At 34.9% G+C, this 15,012-nt stretch overlaps 1 protein-coding gene across 11 annotated transcripts in view; it reads left to right on the forward strand.

Moving 5' to 3' along the window:
- LOC149806839 (uncharacterized) overlaps positions 1-10,974 on the forward strand; it is a 247,442-nt gene extending 236,468 nt beyond the window's left edge. For all 11 annotated transcript variants that reach the window (XM_089958444.1, XM_089958460.1, XM_089958494.1 and 8 more), the window contains 2 exons: positions 1,043-1,399; positions 5,029-10,974. In XM_089958444.1, the coding sequence (XP_089814570.1) occupies positions 1,043-1,399; positions 5,029-5,171 (500 nt within the window). In that variant the 3' untranslated portion in view covers positions 5,172-10,974. The remainder of the gene's footprint in view (positions 1-1,042; positions 1,400-5,028) is intronic.
- Positions 10,975-15,012: the final 4,038 nt, after the last annotated feature.

The raw sequence follows: 15,012 nt of genomic DNA on the forward strand, positions 1-15,012 counted from the left end.
GTTTGTGGAAATATCAGAACTTAATTTTGTTGATTTTGTTTTCAGTACTATTTCATGTAAGCATTTGTCTCCTTTATATTTTTCTTTATATTTTGGCATACAGGTCATGTTTTGCTATGCATCATATATATTTCTCATATCTTTGAAAGGCATGATTGATTTTGACTGTATCATACAGATGTTGACTAAAACTACTTTATGCACCTGAAAACACTAATGCAGTGCAAAAGTGTACATTATTTTCAAAAAATTAAGCATATCTCAACATGTTGATGATGACAGTAAGAATACAGTGGCCATCACATGCCATGGACATGATACCTGTATCTTGCCGTATATTAATGCACATGAGATGGAAATTGACAGCATTTATTCCCTGCCCTGTCAGTTGGGAAATGTATAAGGTTCTGGGAATTTACTGCTTAAGTTGTTAACCAATTTTTATTGTATTTTATGGCTGCTACTAACAAAGTATTTGAAAAATTAACAGTGATTATACAGTGGAAACAATAGGTCTACTAATATATACTTGCTTATAAGTCAAGACCAGCTGCAAGCAGTATAGACCCTGATCTGCAGTCACATAATGAACTGGCAGATCAGGGTCTCTGTAGTTTATTCCACTGATAACTCCTAACAAGCTGCATAAATCCAGCTGAGCTGGTGCATTATGTGATGGCAGATCTGGGCCATGCAATTTGCAGTTGGACTTGTGAGTATAGATGGTACTTCCCAATTGACAGGTTTAAGTGCTGACAAATGTATAACATTTTTTTTTTTAAATCTAGAAACTTTATAGCAATGAAAAGAAATAGATTTTAAGTATTTTACTTTAATTAACTCATAACTCATTCATAGCTTAACTTTGTTAATGACAATAACATTGATGCTGATGCCTTAGATGCAACACCTTTTTATGTCCATGAATGCAGGCAAGACAGAACTTTACAGTGCTCATTATCTGCATTGGCTGTTATTCAGGAATTGTGTGAAATGTTTTGGTACACATGATATAAACTGATGATTTAATTTGATGTTTCAGGCAGGGAGGCCGATGACTTGATAGCTATGGGTTCTTTGTGGAGTCCAAATCAGACATCAATATCCTTACTTTCCCACCATCAGTCTCAATCTCAGTCAGTGCTACATGCTGGTACCCAACCCCCACATCATCAGCGATCCTCGTACACAAACACTATGTCAGCCGGTCTTGTAAACGTTTCTAACAGTCTTTCATCCAAATCACTGTCTCTCAACACCAATTCCATGCAACCACCAATCTCCACAGCCTCAGCAAGCATGACATTACAACGCAAGTTCCCCAGTAATGGCATCAAGCCAATCATGGTTCAGAACAACCTCTCAGGATTACGGAGTATTAAAGAGAAAAAAGAGGAAGGTGAGTGTAAGACTTGGAATTAAGAATTTGTGTTGGTTGCAATGTTCATATGCCACCCACCCACAAGGTGCAGGAGGGAAATAAAAAATCTGCTGCCAGTCCATCTAACCGATTCCATAGACATGGTGATTTCCACAACACGAGGTTAGCTTCCTGTGGTCTTTTTTTATGGGGCTTACCCAGGGGTAGAGGTAGAAATATATTGATTTTAATGCTGCTAGTCCAGTGTCGCTGGAGCTGAAAATTTAATCTTCCTTTCAGCATGACAAGTCAGGTACCCTTGGCTGTTTTTCATCAAACTGAATAGGCAGACTGCTCTTGGGATGGGGTAGGTCCCTTTATATTTTAAGGCCAGGAGGTGCAACATCAAAGTTGTTTGAGATGACATTGTAATTTGGGGGAGGGTCCACTCAAATTTCAGGAAACAATTTTCATCTGATATGTCATAGGTAGTCTACACAAGACAAAGAACTGCTGTTACTACAAACAGTTTGTGTGACATAATATGTCACTTTCCATATTAGTTCTATTGACCTTTTCGCCCAGAAAAGCCAGTCAAGCTGTGTTAAAGAAAATAACTTATTTCTAAGGTCTCACTGGACAGTTTATCTGTTGAATTTTCATCAGACAATGACCTATTGCAGAAAAATGAGAATAATTTTACACTGTATATATAGAAGTAAAAACAAACTAATGATTTTTGTTGAAAGTATGCATGTGAGATTTTGACTGCCGCAATCAGGTAAATTCCTTCTACAACGTTTGGCTTTTATACTGAACCAAAACTGCCATCAACCCCTCTTTTTTACATTCATTTTTGACAGCAAAGAGCTATTTTGAATATTTTACTGTGACAAGGCAGCATGCAGCTAAACGAAACAGTATGTGCTTTATGCATGAATAAAGTTCATTAGCACTATAACAAATTAGCATACTTTTCATCACCCACCCCTCAACCATCTCAATTTTTAAATATTTAACTCTGTAGCAGACATACATAAATATGTAAGTCAAGTCGGCTGTTCATTTGCAGCCCAAGTTACATATTTGATCTCCAGTGCTAGTCTAACTGTGACAGGCAGTCACACAACAAGCCAACCCATTTTCAAGCTTAACTCAAAGTAAATCTAAACCACATTACAGATTTAGCTTCTGTGTGAATTTATAAATGCTAGGCTTATGATAATTCTAAGGTTCATGCCATCTATCTTAAAAATTGGGGGGGTGGGTTTCAAAATATAAAACTATCCAGTGAGACCTAACTCCAACAGAAAATGGTCTCAGAGCAGTTATCTCCCTTGCATAGTGTGACTGCTTCTGTTCAGTACTTGATACAAAATCATGTCAGTAGAAAATTATTCTCATAAAAGGTAACTGCTTAATATTTTCTCAGAATAATTTATACATTTGTGAATAAATTCTCAATCAACTGAGCTAAAAAAATTTATAATTTATATTACATGTATTTAGAGAAATATTTGTATTTACTTTTCATTATAAAATAAGGAACATGTCACAATATATGTTCAACCATTTCATCCTGTTTATTGCATCATATTACCCACATCCTTCGAGTCATCAGTATTCCCAATACTTTATTCAATGATTGACTCATTACATATCTTTCTTGTGTCCTTTAACACTCTCTACGATTTTATCCTGCCCTCCCCCCCCCACTATAACATGGGGGGATGGGTATCACCTATTCTCTTATGCCCATTTGTCTGTTCAGAAACATTTTTTCATTTCTAGAGGGGCCAGAGTGGTCTAAAGCGCTATCCGTTACGGGTCACTGCCATCTCACCTGTCTGCGCCGGTTCGAGTCTCAGATTCAGCCAATGTGGGTATGTGAGAAAGCTTGCCAGTAGCTTCTTGTGAGTTGGTGTTTTTTTCCGGGTCTTCCCGGGTTCTTCCTCCACCATTAACACTGGCCGCCATGTATAGCCTATCGTGTGCTGAAAAATGGCGTTAAACCCCACAACAACAGTCATTTCTAGAACATTACTCTCAGTCTGTAAAAAGGTATTTCAAGCAAATTTGGTACACATCAAGCAAGTTGTTCAGATGTGTCTTTTATACTTTGAGGTATTTTGCATTCAGTATTTGTTATATTAACATGAAAACTAAGAGCTGTTGTTGTTGTTGTAGGCAAGCTTTCTCACATGCCCATGTTAGCTGAGCCTAAGACTCAAACCCACATAGACAGAGGTGAAATGGCAGTGATCCAGAATGGTGAGCGCTCTAGACCACTCAGCCACTTGGGGCCCCCAAAACTAAGTGTAGCATACAATATAAATTCATACTTCAAGTCCAGTAGCAAATAAAATATAATTTGATCTGCCAGTAAAAAATGTGTAAGCAGATTAGGATCCATTATCTTTGTTTTTACACATAACTTCTAAATGCATAGACCCAGATCTGCCAGTGCATTATGTGATGTTAGATCTGGGTCTTTGCTGTTTGCAGTTGGATTTCAAAACAAGTATATACAGTATGCAGTTCCATATACAAGAGCTGGACTGTAGTGTACGTGTATAAAAAGTATAATCATTGTGAGAGTGGCATAGTGTACTTGTATAAATAGTATAATCATTGTGAGGGTGACATAGTGTACTTGTATAGATAGTGTACTCATTGTGAGAGTGACAGAGTACTTGTATAGCCTTAGTGTAATCATTTTGATTATTACATAGTGTAATTGTATAAATAGTATAATCTTTGTGAGAGTGGTATAGTGTAGTTATATAAATAGTATAATCATTGTGAGAGTGACAAATAGTACTTGTATAAATAGTATAATCATTGTGAGAGTGGCATAGTGTACTTGTATAAATAGTGTAATCATTGAGAGAGTGCATAGTGTACTTGTATAAATAGTGTAATCATTGTGACAGTGACATAGAGTACTTGTATAAATAGTGTAATCATTGTGACAGTGACATAGAGTACTTGTATAAATACTATAATCATTGTGAGAGTGGCATAGTGTACTTGTATAAATAGTATAATCATTGTGATAGTGGCATAGTGTACTTGTATAAATAGTGTAATCATTGAGAGAGTGCATAGTGTACTTGTATAAATAGTGTAATCATTGTGACAGTGACATAGAGTACTTGTATAAATAGTGTAATCATTGTGACAGTGACATAGAGTACTTGTATAAATAGTGTAATCATTGTGACAGTGACATAGAGTACTTGTATAAATAGTGTAATCATTGTGACAGTGACATAGAGTACTTGTATAAATAGTGTAATCATTGTGACAGTGACATAGAGTACTTGTATAAATAGTGTAATCATTGTGACAGTGACATAGAGTACTTGTATAAATAGTGTAATCATTGTGACAGTGACATAGAGTACTTGTATAAATACTATAATCATTGTGAGAGTGACATAGGGTACTTTCAATTGGAGTCTTTACCAAAGTGGGGGGACTTGGTGATATGTAATATCTAGCTAATTAGTGTCTATTTTGTCTATTGCAAATAATCCTTAATAAGTCGAGACCACAGCCCCAGCACATTATGCAATAGCAGATCAGACGCTATGTTGTTTGCAGATGGATTCAACTTGTAAGCAAGCATACACGGTGACTGATTCACTGATTTATTTATTTTGTAGATGCAAAGTACTCAGATCCCCTTGCTGGTGCTACCCCTCAGTTTCTGCAGAGGATACAGGAATTACAGGCATTAGAAGGAGAAACAATACGTTGGGAGAGGACTAAAAAACTTAAGAAAAAGAAACAAGACAGAGATTCTTGATAATATTCTTATATTAGCAGCATGTCTGCATTTGTTGCTAGTGTTTAATTTATTCATATAACTGCCAAGGAAGCAGAGGATGGATGAACATTTTTCATATATAAAAAAGGACAGTTTACATGAATGACCTGTCCTTGTTATCATGCAGATAACAGGGAATCATGGGATTGTAGATAAGCTTTTTGGATGGACTTGGGATGTATCAAAAGGCAAGATACACCTCTTTTCAGACTGCTTAATTTTGTGAAGTTATGGAAACTATACTATAGGTGCATCTTGTCAAAACGATTTGGACGATATTTTTTTGTTATTTGTTCTGCTGAAGAGAGAAGTGGAGTTACTTACATAAAATAAAGTTGCTGAGATGTGATTTATGTTTACTTGCTTTCAGAAAGCATGGTAATATATTTATATATAAAAGAGATAACTCCTGTCATATAATGGGTGCTTAGATAATAAGCGCTTAAATAATAATAGAACTGGAGTTAGCAATAAATGTACATGTAATAAATCGTGTAAAATTTTAAGAATTTACTTGAATCATTAACTTAACTGCCATTTGTCCAGTTTAATGGGCATTAGTAAAAAGAGACTGAACATGCTCCTTAACAGAGATGAGGGCATTCTGAGTATTAACATGCAGTGAAGCACAATTTTATTTTGTATTTATCTGAGAACGTTGAACCCTAGTATAGATAGGGGCACGTACATACACCTGATACCACTGTGCAAGTTATATTGGCACCACATAACTCCTGCATTGAAGAAATATACAGCTTTGTATGGACAGTGAACAAGGCCTTGTGATAAGCTTGCCTTACCCTAATAGTCTATCCATATATAGTATTTTGTATCTGTGATAACAAGACATGCTCAAATCTTTATTAATGAAATGATTAATTTTATTTCGCTGATATGAAATTTAATGTACAGAATTATGTTATTATCATTATTTTGCCAAGATTCATAAATTAATTGATAGGTTTTTATGCCCCATAACTACTGCAGTAATGCAGGAAAGCATTTTGTTTTGCAACTCTCCATCTTAATAAACGTTTTTTTTGTATAGTCTGATTAATATGAAGACTTCAATGTTTACCAAAATTTCTTCTAGCAGCTTCTGAACTGGTATTTGGTTTACAATAATCAAAACAATGCTATTTAATTGAAACAATTACACAGATAACTGCTGTTATAAAATGCAAGCCATACCTGACTCAAATTGTGATTGTATCATTTTTGCTGTAGGTCTTTTACTGCTAATTTATTACAGAATTCAGTATATAAGTTATGTCTCTGTTGAATCTGTCTGGCGATTTCGGTAAAATATCACAAGGATCCTCACTGTACCGAGTCCTACTGCTACATAAGTGTACATGATGAAACATAATAGTCCTACTGCTACATAAGTGTACATGATGAAACATAATAGTCCTACTGCTACATAAGTGTACATGATGAAACATAATAGTCCTACTGCTACATAAGTGTACATGATGAAACATAATGCAACTGCTACATAAGTGTACATGATGAAACATAATGCAACTGCTACATAAGTGTACATGATGAAACATAATGCAACTGCTCATGTAATGTGGACATGCGCATGGGATGCTTTTGTCAGATCAACTGTTACAACTTTAAGAAACTATCACAACTTAAAAATTTGAAAAAGTTGTATATTTAAAATAAAATATTACTAATCAAAAGACTTGTTAGCAAAAATGTTTTGCAAAGGTAAACAGAATTGTTTAAATACTAAAATTTTATAACATTTTTTTAAAAATCAACCTTATGCATGCTAAAACTGATTTACATCAACTCTGCTATTTCCTAACAATGCTACATTCAGTGTCAAAACCATACATACATAAAAAAATTGAATGTACAAAAAAATCCTTCTAAACATACCTCTTAAGCAAATATGTGGAAATATACAATTTAGTTGGAATGGGTAGTTTCTTTGTCACAGGCAGCTACATGAATGTTCATTTACACATTTACCTATTTTGTAAACATTTACAGGCAGTAAACTTACTAAGCAGTTTACATGTATAAATATTGCGGCTTAATTAAAATTTATGACATACAGACATCTGACGGGCATCAATAAAAACCATTACATGGCAACTTTAGAAAAATTACTAGTCTACTGATTTTTATTAGCCTGCTAAATAAATCATTGCATTTCATGTTAAAGAGTTATTGTTGGCAACAGTATTTTCCAAATGCCATTTTTCACTTTCACCAGTATGAAAGCAGTAATTTGATTGGTCAGTAGAATATAATCTTGTATCAGTACCTGTAATATCTGCTTATTGATGATCACAAAACTGTATTAGAGTTATGGCCATAAGAAAACAACTTAGATTTTCTGGTCCTTATAGCAGTTTTTCAATTTTTGTCACATATTTTAATATTTTGCACCTTTTTTAAAAATATTTTTGATAATAACCTGTTAGCACAATTAAGTTAAAACCAATTTAGGCACACGTGAAATTTGGTAGGCATATTTTGTATTCACATGTAGATTACCCAATTACAGATAAAATTTTTAATTGTTAAAAGAACTTGGCATAATTATGAAAATGACACTTGAGCTTGATAAATTAAATTTGTTATGTATGTTTTTATGCACAAGTAAATGATCTAATTACATTTTATTGCTGTTATTGCATATTTTTGTCAAGTCTGATGTGGGAAGTGAAATATAAAAGTCACTGTTTGGTAGCATGCTTTTTATAGTCTTGTAGAGACTATTGTGTTTCATGTATCATTGAGAAATTGACAATATTCTTCAAAACAACTTGACAAATATTTACTCTGATAATACCCCCCACAAAAAAACCTCAGTAAAATATGAGAATTGTCATTTCCCCCAGAACATTTTATAGTTTCTCATTTGATGGTTTAAGAATGAAATAAGGAAATACTGATCACATTGATTTCATAAAAAAAGGATGAAAATAGCATCTGGTCATGAAGATGTATTATGCCATATTTATACTTATTACAAATTAAATCTTTAATTGATTGATAAATATGTTCAATGTCTATTTCCATATCAAACACCTGGAATGGAACTTTTAAAATGTTCTCAAATGTTTGCTTATTGATATTTGTAAATGCACTGAATCAGACCTTTCAAAATTCTTGTTTAATATGAATAAATCTTGGGCCAATGATCTCTACATATTTCTGTGTCACATCAAACTTGTTCTTTCCACCAAGTCAGAACTAAACACATATGAAGTTTTGTATAAGTGCATGATGCTCACCCAAGCATGAACAAAAACCAAGATCCTTTGTCACATAACCTGCCATTAAATCAGAATTTTTACTGTTTGCTTGTAATGAATAGCAGAGATGGTATACAACAGCCAAACTGGGTGGGGTGGGTTTTTTTGGGGCAGCTAGATGCTCATTACATGCACATAGATATGATAACAATATTATTGGCTCTATTTAAAGATGTATGATATTTAAAAATCAGTGATTTAAGTAATTGACCAAGCTACAGTTTAGGAATTCTGTGTTTAACAGACTACCAGAAGGCTAGCATTGCCCTAAAATATTGAGTTATTATTTACTGAATAATTTTAATATTAAGTAGTATTCATAAAATCCAATTTTTACATCCAGATGTTTTTAAATATCTACATTTTTCAAAAACGCAAGAGGTTGTATAAAATTCTTTATTGAAAGCCAACTATATTTAAAATACTCTGTATTGTCTTTATTTTTGTTTGTAATTGAATTGATGTAAATTTGCAACTGGATTCTGTTTAATCATTACAGTCGTTAAAAGAGTTGTGCCCTGCATTTTATTACATGAAATATATTTTTAGCATTAATATTGTTTTATCTTGAAATGTAGCCGTATCATTTTAACCCTTGTTCATTTATAGCACATACACTGCATATTAGTACCCGACTGACTCCACACACCATTTTTTCATGATTTTGTTCCAGACAAGTAACTCTGAAAACTGCATTTGGTATGGCTATGAGATAAAAAATTGGTAAATACTTGTTAGAAATATGTTTGTGAAAATGTATATAGAGCATTTAAACAATGCCTGTGTTAATGTGATTATTGCAATAAAGAAATTCCTTTTCTTTTCCTTTGGAAACATTGGACTTTTCAAATATTGTAGCCTAAAAATATATGTAAAAGATGAATTAAATTTATAATTGACTAAAAATTCCCAGATTCTAATGGAAATATTTTAAGCACAGTTTATTAACATCAAAGTGACAGAAGAAACAAAATTTGAACAGTGTTTAGAATGATGTGATTTTGTTGGTTTTTTTAAGGAAAAAGATCAATACTACTATAAGTTCCTGTAAGTTCAGTATCCAACCTATTTAAACATCTACATGTAAATACACCAAAAATTCAAGTTCTGCATTTATTGAAAAATCAGAATGAAGCAAAATTCAATTGTACAAGGAAAGGCAGTAATTATTCACCAACTTGGATCTTTACCTTGAGGTACTGCCATCTAATAGATAACTCTTCATCCTTGAACACTTAACCCCTGGCGCAGAGTTTATGTGGCAGGAGATAGTAGCCTACTGCCGAGCTCTGTAGAGTCAAGGTCATGTACGATACACGAAAGTGGGTGGTATTATAGAAAGGTAGACAGATGTAGCTCTACAATGATACCAAATAATCAGGAAGTTCTAGTTGCACTTCAAAATACAGAGGGAAAAAACTAATTTTTGGACCGGATTTTTTTCACCCAAAATTTGCCTGTGGTCAGAATTCGATTTTGTGTCTGGATTTTAGACATTTTGGCCTCAGATCTAAGGCAGACAGGTCTGAATTGCAAACAGACAGATGAACCTTTGCAAAAAGTAGGATAAGATGAGCATTTGGACTAAAGAGTGTTCTCAATACGAAAATGATTAGTCCGTTAAGCAAAAAAAAAAACCCAAAAACTTTTGCCCTTCTGCTTATGCACGAGCGAAATAGCCAATGAAAAATGATGTTTCTAACACAACTAGGCATTAGGTTAATGGGAAATCATTTGGAAGTCGATGTATTAGGATGTATTCAGAAATAGCCCACAAAATGTGTTTCCTACTCGCATTTCAGGCAAAAACTACAAAAACCTCAAGGGCCTAATGAGTTAAAACTGTTGTCTAAATAGCATAAACATAAAAAGCAGCAAAAGTTTACTCGTTAGCATAGTTAAAGGCTGCATGAATTGGCTTTTAACCATTTTCCCCATCAGTAATTATATATTTGCCTCGGCTAGGTTCTGTTTTGTAAATAGGTCACTGATAAAGTAGGTCTCACAGGATTTGTCTTCTTAAGTTGTGCTCTTTAGGCTTTCAGTGTCTTACTGGGTCAAGGGGTATTGCAGTCAAAAATGGGCTTGATGCTTTTCCCTTTGTCCATAACAATTCTATAAATACTACTCAAATTATTATATACCATGCCATAGCAAATTTGCACTTTTTGGTTCCTGAAAATTTTACCTTATTTAAAAAATTGTCTTAATGTTTGTTAGTTGGTCCCAAAATCTTGGAAACTAATTTTCTAAAATGTATCAAGTCAGCTAGTGCAACCAAATGCAGTATGCTTTCAGAGAACTGGTAACATTCAATTACAAATAAACTTCTGTATTCTTTACCTACAAAAGCTTTTATCTGGCTTCTGATAATTGTTGATATTGAGATTCTCTGAAAATTGAATGGGAGCATTTCTAGCTTTTTATGAATGATGAATTTCATTTCTCATTAGCTTAATGATCACACTGTTCCAAAAGATGAATAAACAATAATACTGTTACACATTTAAAGTTTCATTGTACCAGTAACCATTTATAATCAAGACAGTAAACATCTGGTGGCATTTCTACTACATTTGCTTGTGTAATACATGTCTTGTTTCCCACAACATCACACTGAGGTGGATCCAAGTGTGTTGTTCTGCTTGAGTTTTCTAGTAATGTGTAGTTCAACAACTATTGGCACATAATGTGGAGGTAGATCTGGGTCTGTGCTGTTATACATTTACGTCATGATAATGTAGGTCATGGTCATGCCCACAGAATGTATGAAATTTCCCCACAATCCATAACAAGTGCAAGACAAGCTGCATTCACAATATTCTGTCTTGCATAGTATAGAGCTTGAGAACAAAAGGGCAATAACTCCAGCAAAAATGTGGGAGGACAGTCTTTTGTCAAGATGTGCATCTTCCAGTAATGATCATATATACCCACATTTTGCAGCAATCCATTAAAATTTGGAACACTAGTAACATTCACCAGATTCTGTCATAAACAACATCAGATTCCAAGTTATAAGAAGCAATGACTCAAACAAACCTGTGTGTGTGTGTGTGTGATTTACTTTCTTCAAAGACCACTCCGGTAGTCTCGTGGTAAGAGCATCCGCCTTGAATGTGGGAGGTTGCAGATTTGCACCCCAGCCGAGTCAATCCAAAGACTTTTAAAAATGGTACTAACAGCTGCCTCGCTATGTGCTCAGCATTAAGAGGTTAGTGTTAAGACTGGTCAGCCTGGTGTCAGGATAATGTGACTAGGTGGGACATCATGCTACATGTCTGCAGCAATGATGCCCCAGTACTAGGCATCAATATAAACTGCCACACTGCAGACATTGTACCAATATGGCTGATATTTTTTTAAAGCTATGTTAAAAATCCAAATCACACACTAACCACTTAATGCTGAGCACCAAGCGAGGCAGCTGCTAGTACCATTTTTATAAGTCAGTGGTATGACTCAGGGAGGAGGGGGGTGTCAAACTCATGACCTCCTGCATCTGAGGTGGACACTCTAACCACTTAGGCCACCAGAATGGTCCAAAAAACGATGTGATTACATAGCTCACCTCCACTAAGCTTTTAGATGTCTCCAGTAGCCTTTCAAAACACTAACATGCTGAAAATAAATTTAGACTAAAGTGATCTTGCCAACAAAATGTTTCTACCTGTGCCAGGACATAAAGGAGGATATCATCTGTATCAAAGTAGAAGCGCTATACTGAATTGACAAAAACCAGATTCATTTTTTAAGACTGACAATAATCTCTCCCAATAGCTCAGATTTTACAAGATTGAAGCCATAGACCATAACTAAACAGATTTTTTTTCAGTAAATGACTTTTCTCTGTAATTCTTACCGATCATATTACCTTAGGGCCAACTTCTCTGATACCTCTGAATCCAGCCCTGCCAGAAAGACAAATGAAAAACTTTCTGGCATTGGTGGTGCTCTACAGTTTCGTATTTTGCATAGGGTTAGGATTTTAAAGAAAGAATTTCCCCAGCTTTCCTCACTGGTTATACTGGCTATTTAAAAAAGACCTTGTATATCTTAGGTATAATTAAAAGAACCTTTAATTCCCTTTATTTTGATGTATGATTGATGGGTGTAATATCGATTATAGAGTATACAGCTTGGCCTTACTCCAGATGTGCACCCTTCAAAAAAGTGCTAGCTCCATTTGGTCATTTTCACTTCCTGAACTTCAGAGGTAAATTGTATAAAAAAGAACCAATAAGTTTTTTTTTTTTACATTTTATATATTTGATAATTGATTCATTGCACTTTCAGAAGCTGGTATTGTCTAGTCTGGCAAAATTCATTTTCCTTATTTTAATAGCTGCTATGGATAGTGTACTTTAGACTAATTCAGGCTGACTTTTTAGCACAAGGGAGCAGTCATTTTAGTTAGCAGTGTTTAAATCATGTACAATTTCCAAAAGTACAATATTCAAAGAAATATAATCCACATTACATTAATGTAGCATAGACGTATGCCAACATTCTCTCCATTGTGCGTGTTTTAAATGCAAACAACTTCACCTTACATACGTCACTCTCTCAAAAGTATGTAACAACTGGTGAGAGCCCCCATTATATTATACAGTCAAAGGGAAGCAACTCTTACAGGTTAACTCCCTTATCTACCTTCTGGGATACATGGTACTAATTATATGGAAGAACTGTTAACCAGTCTAGAAATCGGTGAACAGATAATAGAGTATATACAGGTTTGGTGGTCCATAACAGGTTAATAGTGAAAATCAAAATTTTAGTAAAAATATCTTATGACAGCTTATCCCCATTTTATAATTTTAAACAAATATAGACAAACTTCTATTTAATGCAATTTTAGAATTTTTACAGACTTGTTAGCACTCAGTAATGAAAATACCACCTGATTCATTTGGTGCAGAATTGATAACACATTTCATGCACATGTATATGAAAAAAATGCAGCGGCTCATATGGTGTTCTCCACACAGAAGCTTGCACCAAGGATAGTTGTGCATGGGGAAATATACGTCTGATCATCAGTAATTGAATTTTGAATCTGATGGTGTTTCCATATGTTTTCTATGGGAGTTGAATTAGTACCCTACTCTAGATGGTTACTGTTACACCCAGATGTAAGTTTTATTTGAGTGAAACGTTAAAAAATGCTTGCATTGCTGGGTTGCTGTGAAGGGTAGGAGGAATTATTGTAATATGATCAGGTATTACCAGAGAAACATAATTCACTACAAAATTTTGCTTTCTCCATCATATGCTCATGACCTGATCACATTTACATTAGAGGAATAGGACGACAACCTGAACATTCTACCTCTATCAAAGTCACCCAGTAGGAGCATGATTGCTCTTCTAAAAGGATGAGCTTCCAATGTTAGCCTTGCACAAGACAATCTGTGTATACACATATGCAGGATATCCTTGTACGATTTCGCACATGATTATTGTCTCACCATCAAAAGTGCCCAAGGCAAATCCAGCAAAAGTGGCAAATTCATGCATGTCTCTAACGTTGTGCTCTCATTAATGTGCTGCCACCACTAATCCAGTTAGATTCTTTTCTCTCCTTAGCGAGGCAATGTCATGCAAATGGAAGCTAGAGAATGCACAATGGATGTGCCAGTGAGATGACTCCACTATGTCCTGAATTGAAACTTTATATTTAAGGACAGGCTAATGGAACTTACTTGTATATCAACAGCTGAAATCTTCATTAATGTGTTTTGAGTACAACAATTTAATAAGTCCTTTTAACCAAGTGGCCAGTACATGTCAGGTTTTGTGTTGCATTCCTGCTTTCATTTGTAAAAATGGTCTTGTACAGTTGATGTTGATACTGTCTGAGTGTCTCGGATAACAGCTGAGGGTACATAGAGGGTGCTGCAGTTTTGCTTCACTTGACAGAACGATAAAGGAGACAGACAAAATAGTTAATGTACTTGACAAATGAACCAATTAGAATGGAACTGCATGAAATTTGAATCTATGGACACCATATGTAGCTCACTCACTCTGAATGTTGAAGTTAAATGTTATCATAAATTGCAGGTCATCAATGATACCTGCTGGGGGGATGCTCAAGCTTGATCAAGTTTGACCTTGTCAAAACCCAGGAGAGATTCTGTATGGGGATAATGAGAATGAGCTTAGTCTGGATATGACAAAATTGGATGCAAGTCCGAGATCACTTCCATGAAATTGGAACATGTCTGCAGTCATGGAAGAATATCCTTTGATTGTGATAGGGGATACTTGGCTTCAATGAGAAAGAGAAATAATTTCACCATTAGGGAATGGGTGCTTTCGAGTAGTGTGACATCGTAGATGTGACACCAGTCATTGACAGCACACGATTTCCCCATGTATGTTTTGTGTGGAGGATCTTCAGCTCTTGCATGACTGGCATTCCAAAATCCTTCTCGATATAGATATCCCTGAAATGAGCCAGGAGTGGAGGAGTTCTCTGGACATGGAGAGAATAGTGTCCATCTCAAATGCGTGAGTGGAGTGCAGGTAGCTGA

Source organism: Sinohyriopsis cumingii, chromosome 1 (assembly GCF_028554795.1).
Source record: "Sinohyriopsis cumingii isolate HCF-2022 chromosome 1, ASM2855479v2, whole genome shotgun sequence".
NCBI lineage: Eukaryota > Metazoa > Mollusca > Bivalvia > Unionida > Unionidae > Sinohyriopsis > Sinohyriopsis cumingii.